General features: G+C 43.3%; 1 protein-coding gene across 2 annotated transcripts; it reads left to right on the forward strand.

The window, feature by feature from the left end:
• The first annotated feature begins 8,360 nt into the window (after positions 1-8,360).
• On the forward strand, positions 8,361-10,369 carry rx3 (retinal homeobox gene 3). Of its 2 annotated transcripts, none has more exons than XM_008424514.3 (3): positions 8,361-8,613; positions 8,957-9,183; positions 9,920-10,369. In XM_008424514.3, the coding sequence occupies exons 1-3, from the start codon at positions 8,361-8,363 to the stop codon at positions 10,367-10,369; spliced, it is 930 nt and encodes a 309-aa protein (XP_008422736.2). The 2 variants fall into 2 exon arrangements, with proteins under 2 accessions (XP_008422736.2, XP_008422737.2); XM_008424515.3 differs by having other exon boundaries at positions 8,960-9,183.
• The last annotated feature ends 765 nt before the right edge of the window (positions 10,370-11,134 follow it).

Here is an 11,134-nt window from a genome sequence, read left to right on the forward strand (position 1 = left end):
CCAACGAAGACAACGTCAGGAGCCTCATACACCTCTCGGCCAGAGAACAGTCGCCTGTAAAGCACCCCTGGTTGGAAAGAAAAGCCTGCTGAAATGCCTGCTTGGTGGCTACCCAATTACAGCCCTATTTGATTCAGGGTCACAAGTGAGTATAATCGACCAAGAATGGGCTGCCACTCACATCTCAAATTGTACTGTGAGACCCCTTTCTGAGCTATTAGAGGAGGAACTCAGTGTCTATGCAGTTACAGGCCATTCAGTGCCGTACAGTGGATGGGTAGAGCTCACTGTCAACTTAGCAGGAAACGATGACCCCAACCTGACCATACAGGCTCCTTTTCTTGTCAGTCAGCTGCCCCTGCCCCAGCCCCTTCTTGGTGCCAATGTACTGGAGGAGATCATTAAAAGAAAGGAGTCCTCGGGTGAGGCGGTTGCCACAGTGGTCAGTCTCCTCCGTGATGCATTTGGGATAGAGGAGGAGCAGGTGGAGGCCATTGTGAGTTTCATCCAGGTGCCTCCCAGGGCATATGACGATCCAGTCACAATAAGGGTGGGTAGAGACCACACTATTATTCCCCTGGCAGAACAGCTCATGTGTGGTGCAGGGTACCCCCAAATTTTAACATCTTTGACCCTTTTGTCCTATATGAGCCTGCAGAGGGGAGCACTGCTTTAGGACACTTGGGTGTGGGGGAGGGCCTCTTAAAAGTCAATGAGGCCAGGCAACCATATGTTAAAGTGCCCATATCCAATCACTCAAAACATGAGGTCACCCTACCCAAAAGAACTCCCCTGGGAACCATCCAACATGTCATAAAGGTCCTGGAGACCAACACTCAAATGGCTGCAGTTAGGGTCAATGGAGTTGCATCCTCCAGCAGCTCTCTAACTGACTCCTGGCTCCCTCCTGTCGAGATCAGTCACCTAAGCCTAGAAGAACAACAGGTGGTAAAGGAAGTGCTCTGTGAGGAGTGTGGAGCCTTCTCCCGTGATGGTGATGACATTGGATGCATCCCTTCTCTGCAGATGGAAATTAGGACTAAGGATGATATCCCAGTCCAAAGAGCCTACGCATCCATTCCAAAGCCACTCTACAAAGAAGTGAAAGAGTACATCCAGGAACTTCTGGTTAAAGGTTGGATTGTGAAATCTCAGTCACCATACGCAGCCCCTGTCATATGTGTCAGAAAGAAAGATGGGTCCTTACGACTTTGTGTCGACTACCGGCTCCTCAACAACAAAACTGTACCTGACCGCCATCCCCTCCCTAGAATCCAAGATCTCACTGACTCCCTGGGAGGATATGCTTGGTTCTCGATTCTGGACCAAGGGAAAGCGTACCATCAAGGCTTTATTGCCGAAGGGTCAAGGTACCTGACTGCGTTCACAACCCCATGGGGCCTGTATGAGTGGGTCCGAATACCGTTTGGGTTGTCGAACGCACCGGCAGCTTTTCAAAGGAGCATGGAGGGGATGCTTGACGAGCTGAGAGATGAGTGCTGCATCCCGTACCTCGATGATGTTTTGTGCTTCTCCAGATCATTCGAAGAGCATGTGCAGGTGTTACGCAAAGTCCTCCAAGCCTTGCAGCGCCATGGTGTAAAGTTGAAGCCAGAGAAATGCGAGCTCTTTCGCAAGGAGGTCAGGTACGTTGGCCGGTTGGTATCGGCAGATGGAGTAAGGATGGACCCTAAAGATTTTGAAGCAGTACAAACACTGAAACACAAGACACCACAAACAGTTGGGGACATCAGGCAAATGCTCGGGTTCCTGAGCTATTACAGAACATATGTGCAGGATTTTTCACGTATAGCCAAGCCCCTGTATGACCTGCTCCAGTCAAAGGCCGACACCTCTCAGCTTAAATTGCCACGGGGAAAAACAAAAGGCCACCAGCAGTCCTCTCGAACCCCAATAGAGTGGACCAAAGAACATCAACAGGTCCTTGAGCAGCTCATTGACCGATTGACCAAACCCCCAGTGCTGGCGTACCCTGATTTCGACCGCCCTTTCACACTTCACACTGATGCCTCCCAAAAGGGCCTGGGTGCGGTTCTCTATCAAGTTCAGGATGGAAAAATGAGGGTGATTGGATATGGGTCACGCACACTGACGCCAGCGGAACAGAATTATCACCTACACAGTGGCAAACTCGAATTCCTGGCATTGAAGTGGGCGATTTGTGACAAGTTCCGTGATTATCTGTTCTATGCCACACATTTTACAGTCTTCACGGACAACAACCCACTCACATACATCCTGAGCACTGCCAAGCTTAATGCAGTGGGTCACCGGTGGGTGGGGCAGTTGGCTGACTTCCACTTCGACATCAAATATCGACCAGGTAAAACTGCCATTGATGCCGACACCTTGTCGCGATGGCCCCTGGATATAGACACTTTTATGGATGAATGCTCTGAAGAACTATCAGAGGACACAGTCTGTGCTGCATGGGAAGGAAGTCGGAGAGCTCAACAGAGAGATGTGGCCTGGGTGGCAGCCCTCAACTTGTCACATCCTTGCCAACCCCAGTTCGAGGGTCTGCAGACAGTCAGTCACGATGAGCTGGTGAGGGAACAAAGGAAAGACCCCGCCATTGGGAAAGTTGTGGAGTTGAAACAACAAGACAAACCACTAACAGAGGATGAAAGAAATAAAGTTGATGGACACACGAGGAGGCTGCTGCGAGAGTGGGGCAAATTATACCTGGAGGATGATCTGCTCTACAGAAAGACTGCGAGTCGACAGCAACTGGTTCTGCCCGCCACATATAAACAAACAGTTCTGACTCACCTCCACAACAACCTGAGTCATGTCGGCGTTGAAAAAGTGCTGAGCTTGGCAAGGGAGCGGTTCTACTGGCCTTTCATGAAAAGCGATATAGAGGACTACATCACCAGGAAATGTTCTTGCATCAAACAGAAGAAACCAGTTACAAATGAAAGAGCCCCAATGGGAAGTATTACATCGACTTCACCCCTTGAGCTGCTTTGCATCGATTTCCTTCACTTGGAAGCCAGCAGGGGTGGGTACGAGTACATCCTGGTTGTTATTGACCACTTTACCAGATTTGCCCAAGCCTATCCCACCAAGAACAAGGCAGGTAAGACGGCAGCCGACCGACTTTTCAATGATTTCATCCCGAGATTTGGGTACCCGGCCAAACTCCATCATGACCAGGGTCGGGAGTTCGAAAATGACCTCTTTAAAATCTCAGACGATTAGCTGGTGTGGCCCATTCAAGAACCTCCCCATATCATCCCCAGGGCAACCCGGCCGAACGACTAAATCGTACCTTACTGCAGATGCTCCGGACTCTGGGGGAGAAAGAGAAAGAGAACTGGAAGGATCACCTACCTCATGTGCTCCATGCCTACAACTGTACAAAGCATGAGGCCACAGGGTTCTCCCCGTACTATCTGTTGTATGGTCGACATCCTCGCCTCCCTGTTGACATCCTCTTTGGTCTCATAACAGACCAGGAGGCCGAACTCAAAGAGCCAAATGGATATGCCGAGAGGTGGGCTCGAAAAATTACTGAGGCATATCAGATAGCCAATGCAAACAGCCAACAATCCAGCATAAAGGGAAAGACATACTATGACAAGAAGAGCAGAGGTGTCGTCCTTCAGCCTGGGGACAGAGTACTGGTACGCAATCTCGGTGAACGTGGGGGCCCCGGAAAGCTGAGAAACTACTGGGAGCAGCAGATCTTCATCGTCAGAGAGCAGGTGGGTGACAACCCTGTCTATAAAGTCAGCCCTGAGCGAGGAGGTCGGCCAGTTCGCACTCTACACCGAAACCTACTGTTACAGGTAAACAACTTACCTATAGAGCCAGTCCAGAACCCGACCACAAGTACAGCAGAGTCACAAAGGAAAGCCAAAAAGAGTTCAAACGACCTTCAGGCCAGACATGCTGTACTGCACTCAAACACAGATGACTCTGACGAAGAGGAGGATGGGGGAAAACCTCGTTACTGGCTTCGAATACCTGTGGAGAGACCCAAACCAAACTTTCACTCACCTGATCAAAATACTGCAGACGCTTTCCAAGAGATAGCTGAAGAGAATAAAACCAGTTTGATGGAAGCAATCCCAACCGAACCTGGACAGGAAGGAGAGTGTGTCAGAAGTGGAAGGCGGGGGTCAAGCAGTGGAGATGGACAAGATGTTGAGGAGCTTCAGTCCACATTCCTGGAGGACATACATTCTGCCCCTCAAGAGGACAATACTCCAGCACCTGACACGGAACACCCAGTCCCCCTGAGACGGTCTACAAGAGAAAGACAGCCAAGACATATGTTCACTTACCCGACTCTGGGTCAACCAGTGTACCAGTGCCCCATTGTGAATGCAGTTGGGACCCAACCAATGCAGTGTATGTACCAGTGTCTCTCCTCCCCTTACTTCTATCCTATCCAACCACCACCCATTAGCCCTTACCCTTACCTACCTGTTATGTATCCAACACACTGTAGATAGAACATCTGGGAAAGATTGTTACATACCTGAAGCACACATACGTCATACACTGCATACTCACCTGGAGCGACCTGCAACACACAACACTACATATTTTTATTTTGCAATGTTTTGAAAAAAAATTATGTTCAGTCAAGTTATTTTGGGGACTAAGTGTCAGGGGCCACCTTTGTTTGTTGGGGAGTGTGTGATACACCACAAAGTGAGAAAATTTAATTATCACTCCAGACCAAATTACCCTGTTAAATAGAAAAAAAGTAACCAAGGTTCGGGCAACGTCTCACCAGGAGACCGGAAGTGAGGAGCCCCGCCCCCTGCTCTTCAGACCGAGTTTGGGGAAGAAGACGGCGGTTGTCCTTTTTTTCTATCTCTGACGCTGTTCGTCTTTACAGGTTAGTAATGAGAAACTGGTGAAGGCTGCCCCCCCGATAAAAATGTGGAGTAACAAGGTATATTTGGATAGGATTTGTAATTTGATAGATGTGCTGAAACATTGAAAAAAAAAAGGATTTGTTAGCTACATTTTGGCTACAACGGTCAACTAACGGTCGTTCTGAAGATCACTACATGTATCTTTTAGCTCCGTTCCATTCCCCGAACAAACATAGGTACCTTGACATACATTGTGTTGTTTTATCTGTTAAAAGTGAATTATTATTAGTAGTAGTATTATTATTATAGACGTTACTTTTTCTCCCTTTCTATGTAATAAATTAAACTGTAGTTATTCAGTCGGTGAATAGTTAGTCAAAAGAGATTAGAGCTTAATGTTTCGTTCATTATAACATCTCAATCTTGCATTATTTAACATAATTAATCCTCTTATTTGAGAAATGTTTTTTTTAATGTACATCTCTGCGCTGTGGATTGACTGGTGGGAGTTGATACTTTTTTTTACTCAGGTGAAGGCTGCGTGTTTTTTTGGTAGCAGCAGAGGGACACAGGAATGTGATTGTTCTAGGAAGTGTTAATAATTTCATGATTTCAATAATTTGTAATAAAGAGACCGAGTTTGGGGAAGAAGACGGCGGTTGTCCTTTTTTTCTATCTCTGACGCTGTTCGTCTTTACAGGCTCTCCGTCAGGATCAAAGGGGAAGCAGAAATTCACCGCAGGAAGAAAAATAAAAAAAAATAAAAAAAATAAACATCATTTGTTACAACTGTCCATCATATGCTGAGACGTGTAACACTTACATTCACTGATAAGGTATATTTTCCGTTCTTTGAATCGAAGTCCTTAACAGTTTTCATGATGATTATCCCTCATACTCAGTCACACAGCCAGGAAACATGTAACCTTTGGGTAGCTGCAATTAATCTTATTTACACAAATCAGGGATAACAGAGTGAAAAATAAATAGGTATTAATTTAATTGGGCATTATCCAAACAGTTAGAAAAGATTAGGCTAAGGAGAATCAGGGTGAGGCTGGGAGGGTAGGGGGGCCTGGTTGATGGGAAACCGCAGCGTTCCGAGTTTTACAAGAAGCCAAGTTTGAACGGCTGTGGATTTGTAAAGTCTGGAGATTACATCTAATAGGATCAGCGCTGCCAAGGTTGTCGGCCTTTTCCATCTTTCCCTCACCAAGTCCATCTTTTTCCCAGTTTTATTTTTTTTTTTCTGCACAATGTAACGATGCAATGTTGAATGCAATTTAAAGTTCCTATAAAATTAGAATGGATAAAACGTTTCAGACTGCGAGGTAGTCGAATGGTTTGCATCATTCTTGAAATATTGATGTGTCTTCATTGACTACCAGAGTCAGAAAAGTTAAATTCTAAAATAATTATTTGAAGATTTGCCAAATGTTGTAAGCAATCAGATAAAATTGCAAACAAAGAAGGCCAAAACTCTTCACAACAAATGATGTGGAGTGACATAACTGATGTTGAGCCCAGTAATTATCAAGATGCTAATAAAGCTTAAAAAAATAATCTATTTAAAACTTATTATTTAAAAAATAGGTCCTCATTTTACAAAACTAAATCTGAGGAAGAGACTTTTGAAGAAGTTTGCAAAACAGCTGGCGGGCATCCTGTCTTTTTATCTTCACCGAGTCTCTCCTACGTCACTGAGTGCCCAGGTTCTGGAAAGATCCAGTTCCTGTGACCCTGTGCAAATTCCCAAAGACACTAAATGTTTTTCATCCTGTGTCTCTTACTTTACTCATTCTGAAGTCTTCTGAGAAAAAGCTGAGATCTTTAGAGCAACTCAGAGCAGCTTAGACCCTTTACAGTTCATTCATACAGCAAGTTGGAGCTGTGTAAACTCGCTACTTCATTTGGTTTTATATCACTTCAAAGGGGTAAAACATTTCATTTTCCTGTTTTCATTGACTTTCACTCAGTTTTGACCCGAGTTCGTCCCATATTTTAGCTGCTAATTTTCTTGTGAACAGGCACTACGTCAACCAGGATTCGGTTTGCAGCTACTTGAGTTTTTAACAAACAGATCTTAGAGCGTGAGTGTTAATCGTATCTCCTCTTACATATTTTTGTCTTCCACACGATTCTGAGTCTCCATGAGAGTACCATCCCTCATGCTTGCAGACATATGTTAATAAAGCAAAATCCCAAACTTAAAAATGTTCATTTGTCCATGTTAGTGTCAGACTCGTTAATAATTTGACTTTGGGAGCCCAACAAAAAACTCTTGTTTTCCAGCTGAATCGTGAATTGTTTCTTTTATTTCTGTCCATTGTATTTTTTTTTTTTTTTTAGTTTTTGCATTTGATTTCTGCAGGATGGAAATAAAATTAGTTCACACAGTGAATTATTTTCAGCATTGTGGTTTTTGAAGCCTCTCTTTGAGATTACCAGCAACTTAGCTTTGTTTTTTCAGTTTAAATTCTCCAATAAAGTGGTAAACGTGTTTTGAAATGGATTTACTATTGACCTTTTTATTTGCTTCATGAACTGACTTAGTTATACACCTACCTTATGTTCTGTGGTCTAAGTTAAGGCATTATTTAGTATCCTGCTTTTCTTCATGGACCTCCACGCTGTTGGGCCAACGCAGGTCAACGTCTTTAATTAGGAAAAACGAAATAGTTTTAGCGGTTTTAACTCTTTTGAGTAAAATAACTAATCCCCTTAAGGAGGATTACCACGCTACTGCCAATGTTTGTTTGTTAAGTGGCTATAAGCTCAAATTGTTGTTGTTTATGCATTAGTCACACTATTAGACATTTTCTTGAAACATTTTTTGTTAGATAAACTGTTAATTTAGCTGTTTTTTTTTTTCTTTCAATTAGCTTATACGTTTATGGCAGCTTGAAATCTGAATCTGTGAAAACTACAGTTATTTTTCTGATCTGCAAAGCAATTCAACGAACAAACTCATCTTTGGTGACAATATCTTGAAGATGTGATTAAATATTAAGCTGTCATCTTGCAATCCGTGATCTCACCACAGATCTTGTAATTATGATTTTGTTGTACCTTAATCTGTGGGCTTAATCTCCCCCCCTCACCCCCACCCCACAAACCCCCCTCCCCTCCACACGCCGACATGAACATGACATCTGGAGAAGAGGAAAGATGGTTTTAAGATTTATGTAAGTAGGTTTAGAGGCATGCTGATGCACTTGGGATGGGATGGGGATGGGGTGGAGTTCTGCTGGGTGAAGGCTGGTGGCTGCATGTTACCCCCTAAATCCAGCAGGACGTCCCCTCTGTGACGTGACGTGACGTGGGAGGGGTGTCCCGCACAGGCACCACTTTAAAACCCATCAGCAAAGATGCTCCATAACAACAGAGAGAACTTTTCCAAAATAAGACTTGAGAAGAGAGGAAAAGTTTCAGAAGAAGAAAAAAACAAAAAACAAAAGTAGGAGTCTGTGAATTCTGACATTTCTTCCGGACTTGAAGCGACCAATGTGGCTGCTCGGATCTACATCCCAAATGATGATGATGATGGATGAGCGCGTCTCTCCCTCCGCACGTTCCGTGCAGATCCCGGGAACACACCCGTCCACCGTCCACAGCATCGAGGCCATCCTGGGCTTCAAAGAGGACACCATCTTCCACCAGTCGGCCTCTTACACCGGGACACAGAAAGACCAGGACCGCAGCGGGAACGTTACTGTGACCCAGGGGAAGAAAAGTCATTACACTGACAGTTGTGAGAGTGAGTAGATTTAAATATTGTATCTTTTTGTTTCATTTCTGGCAGCAATATCTTAAGGATATATTGGCTTATTACTTCTTCTTTTTTTTTTTTTAGTAGTAGTAATAATAAGCCACTGTTGTGGGGAGCCACAATTTCTGTTTCCTCGGTAAAGTCAAGTGGGGTCAAATAATGTAGAAGGTGTTGCTTCATAAAAAGCTAAGGAAAGTTTTAGCAAACAAAAAACAATAACTCAAAAAGAAAGAAAAAAATAGAACTTTGTCCTTTAAACTTTTCCTAAGAAAAAGTAATTTCGCCATTTTTGTTTTCTTTGCGTCGCTGAACGCCTCCTTCTCCTTCGCAGCAGGTGTGTGCACCGGAGAAGCTTCCGCAGGTCCGGACTCGCCGGACAGAGACGGCAAGCTGTCCGACGACGAGAACCAGAAAAAGAAACACCGCCGGAACCGAACCACCTTCACCACCTTCCAGCTCCACGAACTGGAGCGGGCCTTCGAGAAGTCCCATTACCCGGACGTGTACAGCAGAGAGGAGCTGGCCCTAAAGGTCAACCTACCGGAGGTCCGAGTGCAGGTGGGACATGGCCTCCAAAATGATGCCACTATTGTTTTCTGTCATAGACAGGAGGATACGCCAAGTCGCTTCATTAATAATAATAATAATAATAATAATAATAATAATAATAATAATAATAATCTGCTTACGTATGAATATTTTTATAATGCGTTAGGTTTTTCCCCATTGAAAGCTGAGATAAAAAATGATCGAGATTCTGAACTCATTCTAGTTTTGAGTCAGCGAAGTCCAGAGTATCCCTTTATATGTGAAATACAGAAATGATTCATTTGAAGTGGCATGTTACCTTCATTTTGTGTGTTGTAAATTGTAAAACTAGGAAAATAAATAAATACAAATAAATATGCAAATAAATAACTTTCTGAAGGTTCACAATGGTTTGCGCAAAGTTTCGTTTTAGACCTACTACTGTAGAACAACAACAGAAGTAATACTTCGAATAATAATAAAGCAGTATAATTATCTGCTTTTACTGAAAATACAAAACATATTTTAAGTTAAAAGGAATTTTTTAAGAGTAATTCCCTCAATCCCATCCTGTCACTTCTATGTAATATAGAAACAGAGTTTTTAAAGCTGTTAACTAAGCAATTATAATATGTCCATAAATTTCAAAATCTTACATACAAGGGCTATAATATAAATGTTAAAGACAAAACATTTTATTTTATTGTTACTCTGTTTTTTTTTTGCTTTTTGTTTTTGTTTTTTTACCATCCTCACCTCTTTCTAGGTGTGGTTTCAAAACCGACGAGCCAAGTGGCGTCGTCAGGAGAAGCTGGAGGTGAACGCCATCAAGCTGCAGGACACCCCTTCCCCCTCTCTTCTGTCTTTTGGCCGATCCACCACCAGCTCCCTGGGCTCCGGGCTGCCGCTTGAGCCCTGGCTTTCCACCCCTATCACATCTCCGGCCCCTCTGCAGTCGCTGCCAGGCTTCATTGGCGGCTCACAGACCCTACCGGGCGCCTACGCTCCCTCTCCTCCCCCGTCCATGCCTCCTTCCTTGCCAGCGTCTATTTTCAACTCCCCAGCCCTGGGACACAGCCCTCACCTTTCCCACATCGGTTCTATGTGCTCCCTGCCACCCACATACCAGTGCTCAGCCAACCCAAGGAACTCCAGTATAGCCTCACTGAGGATGAAAGCCAAGGAGCACATTCAGTCTATTGGGAAGACGTGGTGATGCCAGTGGAAAGGTTAAGACGGACATTCACACCCAGGAGACTGTGATTTGAAAAGATTTTATCTTTCTACAGATTGGATTGTAATTTTCGGATTACAAATTTGTAATTTTCTTGGGACCTGAACGTCCTGATCCCAAGAAAAAAAAAAAAACTGTCAAAATTCTGATAGGCGATACGTAAGTTCCTGAAACGTTGTAAAAAACAAAAAAGTTCAGTATAAAGACAGTTATTTGGGTGTACTCTCCATATATATTTTTTGTTAGAAAATTGATTCAACTGTGATGTTCTGTTTTATTTTATTTTTTTCTCATTTTGGCAAAACGTTTTGTTATTAGTTAAACAAACGTAGAATGGAACCCATTTGTATCCTTTCATTATTTTGACAGCAACACAACCACACCTTTGTTGCTGATCATTCACAGTCTTTTTGATTGACAGTGTAACAAATGTAATTTATTTTTTGTCTGTACAATAAACTCTCAGATATTTTTTTTCAAAAACTGTTTCCAAATGCAAAAATTCTTTACCAATTTAAGAGCTTTTATAGAATTAATTCTTATCTGATTCCTAAAAATAATAATAATAAAAAAAGGTTTATATCAGGACCTTCTGAAGAGTAGAACACAAAAAAAAGAAAACAGATAATGACTAAGTTGTGTAGCATGAATACTGAGCTGGAAAGGTGACGTTTACAAAGAATGACAGAGCACAGATCAGAAAATTGGAAATATTGATTTTAGTGCCCTCTAGCGGTGGATATCTGC

Source organism: Poecilia reticulata, chromosome 12 (genome assembly GCF_904066995.2).
Source record: "Poecilia reticulata chromosome 12, P_reticulata-male-v2, whole genome shotgun sequence".
Classification (NCBI taxonomy): Eukaryota; Metazoa; Chordata; class Actinopteri; order Cyprinodontiformes; family Poeciliidae; genus Poecilia; species Poecilia reticulata.

Excerpts from the sequence above, each read along its gene's own strand:
- rx3 (XM_008424514.3), top strand. The coding sequence starts at position 8,361 with ATGTGGCTGCTCGGATCTACATCCCAAATGATGATGATGATGGATGAG. Across the intron at positions 8,614-8,956 it reads TTACACTGACAGTTGTGAGA|CAGGTGTGTGCACCGGAGAA; the intron begins GTGAGTAGATTT and ends TCTCCTTCGCAG. Across the intron at positions 9,184-9,919 it reads TACCGGAGGTCCGAGTGCAG|GTGTGGTTTCAAAACCGACG; the intron begins GTGGGACATGGC and ends ACCTCTTTCTAG.